The sequence below is a fragment of the Budorcas taxicolor genome, chromosome 22, assembly GCF_023091745.1.
Source record: "Budorcas taxicolor isolate Tak-1 chromosome 22, Takin1.1, whole genome shotgun sequence".
Classification (NCBI taxonomy): domain Eukaryota; kingdom Metazoa; phylum Chordata; class Mammalia; order Artiodactyla; family Bovidae; genus Budorcas; species Budorcas taxicolor.
This window is the reverse complement of record NC_068931.1, coordinates 26,375,409-26,389,017: the sequence shown is the minus strand read 5'-3', so window position 1 is coordinate 26,389,017 and position 13,609 is coordinate 26,375,409. Positions and strand designations below refer to the sequence as shown.

Below are 13,609 nucleotides of genomic sequence, written 5' to 3'. Positions count from 1 at the left end.
AAATTAAGTTAAATTTTTTAGAAAATTTTGAAGAAGCACATGATTTTTAAAAAAACATTAGGGCCACATAAGAAAAAATTTCTGAAGATTTCTTTAAGACAGTATTAGGAATAGTTCAACACAAACATCAATATTCTCCCAGTCAGAAGAATAATTATGTGACAGTAAGGTTTAAGCAAAACCAGGGCAATTCGGCAAAATAATATCAGGTGATTCAAGAGAAGTTTTAGGCATTGAGTAAATGAATTGTTAAAAGATAAACTAAAACATATTAAAATTTTAGAATTTATTTGAACAAAAACTGATTCGAATCAGGTATCACCAAACTGTAAGCAGTTAGAAACACTCTGCCCACAGAGGCTGGGGGAAAGCATTTACAGAGAAAAAGCAAAAGCAAAGTTAGGAAATTATTGGTGCTGCCGTCTAAAGCCTGAGATTTCCCAGGTGGCTCAGTGAGTAAAGACCTGCACTGCAGGAGATGCAAGGGGCACAGGTTCGATCCCTGGGAAGATACCCTGGTGGAGGGCATGGCAACCCACTCCAGTAGTCTTGCCTGGAGAATCCCACGGACAAAGGAGCCTGGGGGGCTACACTCCATGGAGTTGCAAAGAGTTGGGCTCAACTAAAGCAACTGAGCACACACACAAGCACAGCCTAAAGCCTACTGGACTCTCTGTGCACAGCTATCCTTGAGGCATTAACAGGCTTAGATTTTAGTTTGCTTGCCTCAACACCAGAGCATCAGAGCCACCCGTTTAATAGCCTCCTGCTTAATTAATTAACAAAAAGAGTCAGTAATTTGGGTCCATCCTCCAGAGGGTGTTTTCATACCACACACATCCAATATTAACCTGGCAGACTTTTAAGTACGCAGAAACTAGGGTGGATACAGTGGAAAATTACTGCCACATCACTGACTGAGTTATGAGCAGAACCCCACTAGGACTCACTCTCACTATCTTCCAGTTAAAATTAGGTTACTGGGTTGATTATAGCTCAGAGAGGAAGCAGGATACTGAGGCTAGCCTGATTCTCAGTCAAACCTAAGACAACATCAGGTAGGATGAGAGGAATAGGTGGAAGAGAATATCAAAGGAGAGAGAAAAAAGGAGGAGAAGCAGAGGAGAGAGAGAAGAGAGACAAGGGGGAATCTAAATCACAGAACCTGTCAGTTCTCTGTTATCCTAGTATCCTGATGCCCTGAATGGAAGACATCTATTAAAGTGATACATAAGGCAACCTTCAAAATATACGATGTCTTTATGTATTCACTGACATGGAATTTTACCCCAATAATCAGTGCAAAAAACAAATTATCAAATGGCATGTTATAATATGATTTCTTTTTGGTTAAAAAAATTACAACTTGTATATGTGTTAAAAAAAAAAAAGTCCTGGAAGAATTTCTCCAAATATCAACCATGGTGATTTCCAAGTAGTAGTATACTGTGTGATTTTTTTACTTTCTTAGACCTTCCAGAATCATTTATCTTTCTAACAAAAAGAATACCTAACTCCCAAAAAGCAATATTTTAAAAAAAAACTATTTATTTATTTATTTGGCTATGTTGGGTCTGAGTTGTGATACTTTGGATCTTTGTTGTGGCTCAGTGGCTTAGTTGCCCCTCAGCATGTGGGATCTTAGTTCCCCGACCAGGGATCGAACCTGCATCCTTTGCAATGGAAGGTGGATTCTTAATCACTGGACCATCAGGGAAGTCCCCAAAAGGCAATATTAACTATGGAATAAGAGATCTTATGCAACCAATTAAAACCATCTTCTGTTCAATAATAAACTTTCTTCCCAGGTCTAGATATTTTACTATGTCTAATAAAAGTACACATGAGTGAGAAAGTAAGTTAAAAGGAAATACTGGGCCCTACTACCAAATTTCTCATCCGTGTTTTACCCTCTCTGGACTCAGCTGTCATTCCAAATCCCCACCCTACACTCCCTCTTACAGCCCCATTTCACACCTGCAAAATCTACTCTGCCCCCCTCCACCAGTCCCAGGCTCTCTGGTCTCAGTTCACTGACTCTCTGGAGTTCACAGTCGTGTCTGATCCCCTCCCTGCATCTCTGCTCTGTTCTTGACAACAATCCCCAAAGCCAGGACAGCCCTTGTATTCTTTGTCCACTCTCCCCCAGACTGTCAAGCACTGCTAGAAAAGGCACAGAACAAATGCACAATGAAGGAATGATCATTTCAAGAATGCTAGGTGGGCCTACCGCTCCTCTCTGACTTGGGCTGTTGGGCTGGCTTCCTGTCACCTCCCCTCTGGCAGATTCCAGAGGTCTTTGACAGTCTCATGTAGCCCTCCCCACGCCTGCTCACTCCAATTGTTCAGAACTATGGAGTAGGTATGTGTGTAATTTTCACCCAATTACACCTCCAAATGATTTTCTCTCTTCATTGTATCCTTTTGCTCTTCTGTTTCAAAAGGAGAAACAGTCTTCCTCGTATCTGGGTCTCTCTCACCCACAGTCCTCATTCAGCCATGCCCATTCTCTCAACCAGGGCTTCCCTGGTGGCTCAGTGGCAAACAGTCCAACTGCCAAAGCAGGAGACGTGATTTCTATCCCTGGGCTGGAAAGATCCCATGGAGAAGGGAATGGCAACTCACGCCAGTATTCTTGCCTCGGAAATCCCATGAACAGAGGAGCCTGGAGGGCTACAGTCTGTGGTGTCTCAAACAGCTGGACACAACTGAGTGAATAAGAACAGCACAATTTTCTCAGTCACAGTAGTAACTACTCTCTGATTTCTTCACCCTTCTCCCCCTCCATTTCCTTTCTCTTCCTATGACTCTTTTTCCACAATCCCATTTCCTCTCCCTGTAGACTGTGTCCCAGCATATGCCTGGATCTAGTTAAATCCTCACTGCACCTCACACTTTAAAAATCTCTGAACTTGAAAATGTAATCTATCATTGCTATTTCCATTTTTCTCAATAACTTATTTCTTGACTCCTGTAATTTGATTTATGCCCCTGGGAAAAGTTAGCAAAGACTGACTACTTTAGATCCCCTGACGTCCTCATCTCCATTCTCCTTGTCCTTGTTATGGCACGTAAACTACTGAAGAGCCCCTCTTTGTCTAGCTTGTCACTCCAGTCCACTCACTCCACTTTGGCTACTTCTCCTTAACCTACTTACCCAACTTCTTTTCCTTTCTGAATTACACATCCTCTCCAACCCTCCACCGCAAGGACCACAACCCCTATCCCTTCTTAGCATTCCCACACTAACAGAATCTGCTGTACACTCACAGCCCTGATCCCTTGACCTCTCTTTGCTGTTAGTCTCTGGGTGCCCTCTGTTTTCAGACTTCTTCCTCCTGACCTCTGCACAAGCAGTTCCCATTAGATTCCAATCCCTGCCTACTTCTTTTATCTTAAACTGTTTCAAGTCATAGCCTCATTTCCTTCAACTTTAAACAGCACTCCTGTTGGATAAATTCTACTTGTACAGGTGGCATACTTGGTAAAGAATCTGCCTGCCAATTCAGGAATTCAAGAGATGTGGGTTTGATCCCTGGGTTGGGAAGATTTCCTGGAGAAGAGAACAGCTACCCATTCCAGCACTCTTGCCTGGAGAATCCCATGGACAGAGGAATTTGGTGGGCTACAGTCCATGGGGTTGCAAAGAGTCAGACGCGACTGGGTACACACACACATATAGCTTTTATATCTACTCCAAATTTCAGAAACCCACTGCAAACAAATAAAACAAACTTAGGTAAGGTAAGTGAAGTTGCTCAGTCGTGTCCGACTCTTTGCGACCCCACGGACTGTAGCCTACCAAGCTCTTCCATCCATGGGGTTTTCCAGGCAAGAGTACTGGAGTGGGTTGCCATTTCCTTCTCCAGAGGATCTTCCCAACCCAGGGATCGAACCCAGGTCTCCCGCATTGTAGGCAGATGGTTTACCATCTGAGCCACCAGGGACCTAAAACAAACTTAGGTCACCATTTTCCTGCAATGATAATCTCCTGCTGAATTTTCTGTTTCTATAATAGAACCTCAATTCTCCAAGAAAGCCTCACTCACGTCACCAGAATCACGTGACTCTTCCTCTCTCTCTTGCCCCACAGCCCACAAGCATCCATCCTCTCTCCTTCCCAGTGCCACCTTAGCACTGATGTTCATGTTCTATGTCTTACCTAAGCAACTGCTATCTAAGGGTGTCAAGTTCAAGTGCTTTCTCCTTGTAATCTCCTCTTTGTATCAATGACATGTTTTAAAAATCATGTTCTCATCACTCCCGATCTCTTACCCAATAAAGTCTAGACTCTTTTTTTTTTTTTTACTTTATTTTACTTTATAATACTGTATTGTTTTTGCCATACACTGACATGAATCCACCATGGGTGTACATGCGATCCCAAACATGAACCCCTCTCCCATCTCCCTCCCCACAACATCCCTCTGGGTCATCCCCGTGCACCAGCCCCAAGCATGCTGTAGCCTGCATCGGACATAGACTGGTGATTCTTGAGTCTGGCATATAAAACTTCATGATCCAGCGCCAAGCTCACATCTAAGCCTTGTTGCCCATCCCTCCTCATCATTTCCTCTAATTCCTCGAGTCCCTTGGACTGCAAGGAGATCCAACCGGTCCATCCTAAGGGAGATCAGTCCTGGGTATTCACTGGAAGGACGGATGTTGAAGCTGAAACTCCAGTGCTTTGGCCACCTGATGCAAAGAGCTGACTCACTGGCAAAGACTCTGATGGTGGGAAAGATTGAGGGCAGGAGGAGAAGGGGATGATAGAGGATGAGATGGTTGGATGACATCACCAACTCAGTGGACATGCGTTTGGGTAGATTCCGGCAGTTGGTGATGGACAGGGAGGCCTGGCATGCTGCGCTTCATGGGGTCACAAAGAGTCGGACGTGACTGAGCTACTGAACTGAACTGACTGAAAATTATTTACCATTTCCAGAACATCCTCTAAAACAGTGCCTTTACAACTGTACTTGTGTTTTCCTCTTGCGAAAATTTTCTTCCCCATCAATTCCTCTAATCAAAGCAGGTTCATCCTACAGACCCTTTCAATGGCCTCCTCTCCTATGAGTCTTTCCCAGGATTCACCTTGATAACTTGAGTGGTCCACTCTGTCCTTTCACTGAGCCCATCAGTATCTATGTTGAAGCATGTATCCTAACCTGCCTTGCTTTAAGTTAAAATTATGTCTTCCCTAAAAGTTAAGCCTTTAGAGGGCAAAAAGCCTGTATTTTGCATCACCCATGTTTATTCCATATTATTAACAAAATAGTATTTAACAAATGAATTAATAAAAACACTGTCAATGCTTTTCTGGTACTGCTTCCTTTAAATTATGAAAATTCATGCTTATATTTTACCTTCCGTAACAGGTGGTGCTGGAAATAAACAGTGAATTTGTTGTTGAGGTAATGTATAAGAAAACTATTTTTCAATTTAAAAACAAAAGAAAACTGAATTTTCTAATGCATCATATATCAAAAATCAGAAACCATAATAGTTGAGATAAAAGATAAGAGAAAGAACTTCTTCCAAATTGAAATAGCAATGGTAAAACCTATATTCCTCAATAGCCATGCATTTAGCCATGGTTTGTGACAGCTTAGTGTAGTAACTCCTACTTATCAAACTATACCATCAGCTTATCTATACATTTTCCAACCTCAATCAAAGAAAAAGAAGCAAAACTACAAATTAGAGTGGGAAGAGGATTTTTTCGACAGTTACATCAGCAAGAAGACAACTGACAGTAAATCGATGAGTAAAAGATACAAAAGGAAAAAATACGTAATCGCAACTAAATAAAACAACAGAGAATCTGGTGCAGATTGTTAGAGCAGGACTCAGCATATAAAGCTACTGTCCTCTATCTCCAGCAGGACCTTATTTCAGTAGTTAAATTTCTATTATGATGATCTCAAACCTTTGAAAAAATAAAATTAGTTTCCAAATCTCTGTTGCAAACAGGGGAACACTTGTATCAAACGGAAGTTGCATCAAAATGGGGGAAAAATGAAAAATTCTTTGATTCTTGAAAGGATAAATTCCATTCACTGATTTCTTTCCCCAAAGTGGTAATTAGATAAAGTCTTGATTAAAGCAAACACACTTATCCACATCTTTATAAATATATTAGGCATTACTGTTAAAAATCTCTACACATAAGTACACATGTATACAAACATGCAGGTAGTAATATTTCTAAATTATTTTCTTCTTTATTTATTTTTAATTGAAGGATAATTGTTATGATATTGTGTTGGTTTCTGCCATACGTCACATGAATCAGCCACAGGTTCTATATATATGTCCCCTCCCTTTTGAGCCTGCCTCTCACCTCCCATATAAATTCTTTAACTATAAAATTCTTAAATATCCTCCAACAATAGCAACATAAGACTACAAAGAGAAAAACATATAGCAAGCAGAGATACAGACAGACAACTCTGAGAAGCCATCTAGACGTCAATGGGATTACTGCAGGTACCATCAACTCAGCTAAAATATCCCTTCTAATCCTGCGCTAATCTATTTGGATGCTTACTCAGGCCAGGGTCCTTATCAAGAGAGGAGAAAAAAATCCCTTCCCACTCTTAGCTGAGCACACTCACCAGCACAAAGCTCTTTTCACAGGGGATATACTCACATGGAACACTGCAGTTTTTACACTCTGGAGACCAGGAAACCTGGTCACAGCAGAGTGAAGGGCGAGGCGGGCAGGACTCCTCATGGCGAGGACAGATTGAGGAAAGAAAAGCCACACCTGTTACCCATTAGAACATACTATGAGCTCCATACACAGCTAAGAAAATTTGTTTTACTAGAATCCTATAGTTAGAAAGAGACAATTCCAAGGGAAGTTGCTAAGTCAAGGTGACCAGGCTATGCCCATCCAGAGTTGTGACACAGTAAACAGGTTCTTTGTTTCTCAAATTCGATACTGTTGCTTCCTCTGGGTGCTCCTTACAGTGTTGAATAAATGTCCTTACTGAGTAAAACTGCTCTAACACTGCAAAATGGGAACATTTTTTGCTTAAGGTGAAGGAATTGGATGCGGAAAATGGCACCGCAAAATGGCAAACAGTCAGAAGACAGAAGCGGGAGTGGGTCAAGTTTGCTGCGGCCTGTCGGGAAGGAGAGGATAACTCCAAGAGGAATCCGATTGCCAGAGTAAGTGATGAAACAAACAGGAGGCTGTGCTGATAACAAAGGCCTCTGCAGGGCAGGAAAGGCCCCTGCAGGGCAGGAAAGGCCCCAGACACGTTGAGGACTTGCAGCCTCCAGGACACCATAGTGACTTACGAAGATGGGTGATGTGGAGTAATTTGTTTGCATTGTTGAGATACTGTTTTGAATATCACATTCTGGGAGCTGATAATACAGAGCAGAGGGTCCTTGAGTGATCCAGGGAGATCTGGATCTCCTGCGCAACTGAGCTTTATCTGTTGGTTTGCATTCTGTGTACTCACATGTCTACACTATAGGAAGGGTATGCATGATGTATGCAATAGTCTTATATTACAAAATCAAAGGTTTACAGTATTGATTAATTCCCTCGAAGAGAGTCAGGATAGTGTCAAAAGTTTCCATTAGATTCCTGTGTGAAGTCACTTCCGTCGTGTCTGACTCTGCGACTCTATGTGCTGTAGCCTGCCAGGCTCCTCTGTCCATGGGATTTCCCAGGCAAGAATACTGGAGTGGGTTGCTATTTCCTTCTCCAGAGGATCTTCCTAACCCATGGACTGAGCCCACATCTCTTGAGTCTCCTGCACTGGCAGGCGGGTTCTTTACTGCTAGCACCACCTGGGAAGTTTACAGTTATTGACTAATCCCTTCCAAGAGAGTCAGGACAGGGTCAAACATTTCCACTAGATTCCTACATCCAGAATTTAGAAGAGTCTTAACAAGTACTCTAAATACTGGCAATTAGTAAGGGAGGAGAGTGAAGAAAAGAATACATAATAAATTGATTCATGAAGGAAGGGACCCACATTAACAGCCTCACTAGCTCTTTCTGGACATCTTGGCCCTTCCCTCATGATGAAATCAACATTACAGTGATCTACCAGAAATCTCTCCTTAAAGTACTACATATATGCATAGCTTAAATGTATATATAAAGCTGTACATATATAATAAGCATCCCACTGATATTAAAGCTGTAACCTCACCTCAAGAAAAGAGATTATTTTCTCTCAGAAGTTTTCAAACTCTTGGAAATTTTTGGAAAGCTTTAAATTGTTACCATTTCCATTCAACTCACAGTTATAGCTTTTTGTTATCCCATTGGTATGTGATCTTGTGTGCCAGTCGCTCAGTCATGTCCGACTCTTTGTAACCCCATGGACTGTAGTCACCCAGGCTCCTCTGTCCATGAGATTTCCCAGGCAAGAATACTGGAATGGGTTGCCATTTCCTTTTCTTCTCTTCTTATTCACATTTGGGGGATTTCCTGGATTTTCATTTATATAAATAAGATCTTTAGATTAAGGGGAACTAATCCAAGTTGTATTTCCAGCTGTCATTGTTTAAGTGTGGATATTTGGGCAACAAATCTTAGTATCTTACTGGGTGTTCTCATCTTCAGCATACAGGTGGGATTTCAAAATTGAAATAGCTTCGTTTAAATTTATGAACAGCATATACAAAACTACTCAAAACCTATATGGCAAAAATCTTTGTCACAAAATCTGTTTGGCAAATGAGTGATACAGTAGGTTTCAATTGATAAAATTATTGCCAATATCTCTAAACACTGTATTTCTCTTCTGGCTTTCCTAATTTATTGGTAATTTTGATTAAATCTCTAACTAAAGTCTAGACAGTGAAACACCTTTTGAAAAAAATAGTAAAGATGGTGTTTTCTTCTCAAATTCTTTCTCTAGGAACAAAGAAAACCAGAGAATTGAAGAATATTTTGATAATAACAAGTGTAGCATCAAGCATGTACGTGCCATATGCCAGGAATTGGGGTGAAGTGAGGTGGGGTGTATATGCCGCCTCATACAATCACCACAGCAAACCTAGGGTCTAGGTGGTATTAGAGAACCTAGGGTATAGGCGGTATTGTTAATATCTCATTATCGGCTGGTGCGTGGCAAAGCTAAGTGAATTTTCCAGAGTTACACAGCCATAAGTCATGGTTCCAGGTTTTGGTTCAAAGCCCACCTGACTACAAAGCCCATTCCCTTCTCAGTTCACTACACTCGGCAGATTATGACCTGCTCTAAATTAAACCACACTTCTGGCCATTTTCTTCATAGATTCGATCAGACTGTGAAGTGAATCAGAAGATTACATACCGCATCTCTGGGGCAGGAATCGATCGACCGCCCTATGGAGTGTTCACCATTAACCCTCGGACGGGGGAAATTAACATCACTTCAGTGGTGGACAGAGAGATAACACCACTTTTCTTGGTAAGTCACAGCAGTGTGCTCTGAGTTATGCATATTTTTTTTTTCTTTAAAAAATATCATCTCAGGACTAATGCTTACTTTTGATAAAACACAGTAGACCAAAATCAAATAAATGACTTGAATAGATGAAAAGAGTATGAAAATGGACTTCCCTGGTGGCTCAGAAGGTAAAGCGTCTGCCTACAATGCAAGAGACTGGGTTCGATCCCTGGGTTGGGAAGATTCCCTGAAGAAGGAAATGGCAACCCACTCCAGTACTCTTGCCTTGAAAATCCCGTGGACGGAGGAGCTTGGTGCAGGCTACTGTCCATGGGGTTTGCTTACTTTTGATAAAACACAGTAGACCAAAATCAAATAAAGGACTTAAATACATGAAAAGAGCATAAAAATATAAAGTTATAGTTCAGGATTCTCTCATGTGTTACATTATGTATGTAATCAACTATCTTGATAATATTTAAAGTACTAGATAGTAATACAGTCTGAATTTACTGGGAAAATTGTTGCTTTGCACACTACCTATTATATTTTCAGATTCTTGCTTAACTTCTTCTGATGAAAAAAGTGGTTTTTTCCCCCAACTTTCCACAGATTTATTGCCGGGCTCTGAATTCACGGGGTGAAGACTTAGAAAGTCCTCTTGAGCTTCGAGTCAAAGTTATGGACATAAATGATAACCCCCCCGTCTTTACACAAAATGTGTACACAGCCAGCATTGAAGAAAACAGCGATGCAAGTAAGTAGAGTGACACGCCTTCACTGCATTACATCATCTATTTGTCTTGGTCAAAAGCTTTAGTAGATTGAAATACAGGCAATTTCAATATCAGAAAAACCCAAATTTGTATTTGAAAATGGAAAGTAATTATTTTAATTGTATTAATTTTCTAAGATTTTTAAAAATACATTTGCAGAAACATGAGACAATGTCAACCATGTCACTAAATTCCATTGTGATATAGTTCATTTTTTATAAAAAAGATGTGACTTATGTAAACAGAATGAGTTTATTGTTGTCACTTTAAATAAATTAATAAGTACATTTAAAAACAAAGAGTATTGATTTTTTAAAAAGACTCCTATATTGTGCTAATTTGCTATCTAATCATTTAAAGAGTATAAGAACTTCATAAGCGGTAAAGGATTTTATAGACGCAAACCACCATTATTTTTGTAATCAGCAGTGAAGCGGAAAGTCATGGTACTATATTCTCATGGAAAATTAGAACAAGAGAATTCAGAAGGCAGACTACTCTTTCTTCCTATGCCTGATGATTTGCAGAGTTGATTCTAACAGACTCCCAAACCTTCTTCGCCCCCGTCTTCATTTCTAGACACCCTGGTGGTAAAGTTAAGTGCCACAGACGCAGATGAAGACAATCATCTGAATTCTAAAATCGCCTATAAGATCGTGTCTCAGGAGCCGGCGGGCTCACCGATGTTCATCATGAACAGGTACACTGGAGAAGTGCGCACGACGTCCAGTCTCCTCGACAGAGAGGTAAAGCCTGCTGTGAATGAATTTTTAAACACAAGGAGTTCAGTTTTGAAGAGACAAAGATGAAATGATTCATGTGTGCCCATGCCTTTTTCGTGTAAAGGAGAAGAGTAAAAGTAGTCCAGCCATTACTTTTCAATGAAAATGATGAAAAGAAAAAAATACTGTGTTAAAAAGATGACAGAAAATTATAAAAGAAAAATGGAATAATCAGAATGTGTTGGATTGTATTCCAAACAAGGTCAAAGTCTTAAAATTCTCTTTCATCTTAAGCAACACAGCATGTATAACCTCCTCGTGAGGGGCTCAGATCGGGATGGAGCTACGGATGGACTGTCTTCAGAGTGTGACTGCAGAATCAAGGTTTTAGACGTCAATGATAATTTCCCTACTTTGGAGAAAACTTCCGTAAGTTACTCTTCTACTCTTTTTTCCCCGTAAGTGTTGATAATAGATCTACTTTCCTGCTGGTTTGTTAACCTGGTTCTATGACATGTATGCTGCTGTGCTGTGCTAAGTCATGTCCAACTCTTGGCAACCCCATGAACTGCAGCCCAACAGGCTCCTCTGTCCATGGGGTTATGACATGTATAGATACTCAACTTTCTCGCTATATAAACTTTGGAACTTCTTACATATAATCATATACATAATCCGCTGGAGAAGGAATAGGCTACCCACTCCAGTGTTCTTGGGGGCTTCCCTGGTGACTCAGCTGGTAAAGAATCCACCTGCAATGCGACAGACCTGGGTTTGATCCTTGGGTTGGAAAGATCCCCTGGAGAAGGCAATGGCTACTCACTCCAGTATTCTGGCCTGGAGAATTCCATGGACTATATAGTCCATGGGATCGCAAAGAGTTAGACACAACTGAGCGACTTTCACTTTCACTGAATAGTATGTTTGCCTTTGTTTCACTATTCTGGGTAAATCTCTTCTTTGGCAGCAATGGACTATCTCCTCTATACTCTCTACTCTCAGAAATGTAGAAATTTATGAACATAACTCTGGGAATCATGTAACAACACTGATGTATTTTTCTCTGCCTGATGATTTGCTGAATCAATTCCAGAAAAGTCCCAAACATTCCAACTTCCATATTCATAAAGAGCCACACAATTGAAAACAGTAGGGAAAAACCTGGCTCACTGCCTGTTTTGGTTAAAATTTAAAAGTTTTATTGGGCCACCACTGTCCTGTGTTGTCTGTGGCTGCTTTGATCTTAACAACAGCAGAGATGAGTAACCGACACAAACTCTCTGGTCCACAAAGTCTAATATAATTACCATCCTGCCCTTTACGTAAAAGGAAGAACTAAGGAAAATTTAAAGTAAGCAAGAAAAATAAAACAAAGTGCCCATTTGACCTTGATTGCACCTGCAGCACAAGAAACCAGTTTTATTATCTTGTAATCATTTTATTCTTATATTTCTGATAGGACAGATGGCTGATGCAGAAATCATTGGCATAACCTGTTGTTAGTATTTCAAATAATAATTATGATGTCAATCTCTTTCCTTTTGAAAATTAATTGATTATAAAATTGATCTATGCCATTTCAGTACTCAGCGAGTATCGAAGAGAACTGTTTAAGTTCGGAACTGATCCGATTTCAAACAATTGATCTCGACGAAGAAGGCACTGACAACTGGTTGGCAAAATATTTAATTCTCTCTGGAAATGATGGGAATTGGTTTGATATTCAAACAGATCCACAAACCAACGAAGGCATTTTGAAAGTCGTCAAGGTACGGTATGGGATCTACAATATTCGCCTTCCAAGAAGGGTTAGAATACTCAGAGAGAGAATCTGTCTGCAACAAGTGCACCATAACCTTGCATACTACTTGTGTGGACAAGTGACCTGGGTTAGTGGTCTGTTCAGCAACGCAGTGTTTATTACCAAGAGAAATAAGAAGTCTGTTTTGTTCTCACAATGCCCAACACCTAGTTGAGAAAATAAGGCAGGTACTTCCAAACTAGGTAATAATATGAGTTAAAAACAAAACACATGGTAGATGTTATGGTATTAGGCGTAAACTGGAGTGGGCTGCCATGCCCTCCTCCAGAGGATCTTCCCAACCCAGGGATAGAACCCATGTCTCTTACATCTCCTCCATTGGCAGGCGGGTTCTTCACCATTAGCACCACCTGGGAAACCCCAATTAATAGCCAGATGGGTGAAATATGAAATAAGTTCTAACAGATAAGATCTTTCTGAGCAAGAGGTGGCTGAAAGGGTTTCAGTCATGGAATCAGGTTTAGGACTTTATAACCGAGATTGTTAATTGAGTAACAAAATCCACAGACACACAGGTGAGAAAGCATAAAGCATGTTCGGGCAGGATGAGCAGTTCTGTGGGGCGGTTGGAGAGTATTCATGGAGAAAAGTGATGAGATGCAAGAACACATGTTAAGAACCCTGAGTACTGGACTGCAGGGTTCGACTTTTTTCTTATAGATTAATTTTTCTTGAACTACTTTATGCTTTATAGACAACAATAAAATCTAAAAATACAAATAAAACTACAAACAATAAGATTCAAATTAGCATTAATGCAATAAGGAAAATTAATTTTTCACAAACAAAATTACTACTAACAACATAAACAGAACTTATAGCTATGAAAACATATGCTAGTAGACCTATGTACATATTTATTTGAGCACGCAGTGTGAACTGTGA

The 13,609-nt window shown here is 40.4% G+C and overlaps 1 protein-coding gene across 1 annotated transcript in view; it reads left to right on the top strand.

Moving 5' to 3' along the window:
• Window positions 1-13,609, top strand: part of DSG4 (desmoglein 4) — a 38,435-nt gene that overhangs the window by 5,855 nt on the left and 18,971 nt on the right. Inside the window, exons 2-9 of the mRNA XM_052660372.1 lie at window positions 1,580-1,602; window positions 5,379-5,414; window positions 7,045-7,176; window positions 9,270-9,425; window positions 10,017-10,161; window positions 10,760-10,926; window positions 11,197-11,331; window positions 12,486-12,671. Coding sequence (XP_052516332.1) covers window positions 1,580-1,602; window positions 5,379-5,414; window positions 7,045-7,176; window positions 9,270-9,425; window positions 10,017-10,161; window positions 10,760-10,926; window positions 11,197-11,331; window positions 12,486-12,671 — 980 coding nt within the window. The remainder of the gene's footprint in view (window positions 1-1,579; window positions 1,603-5,378; window positions 5,415-7,044; window positions 7,177-9,269; window positions 9,426-10,016; window positions 10,162-10,759; window positions 10,927-11,196; window positions 11,332-12,485; window positions 12,672-13,609) is intronic.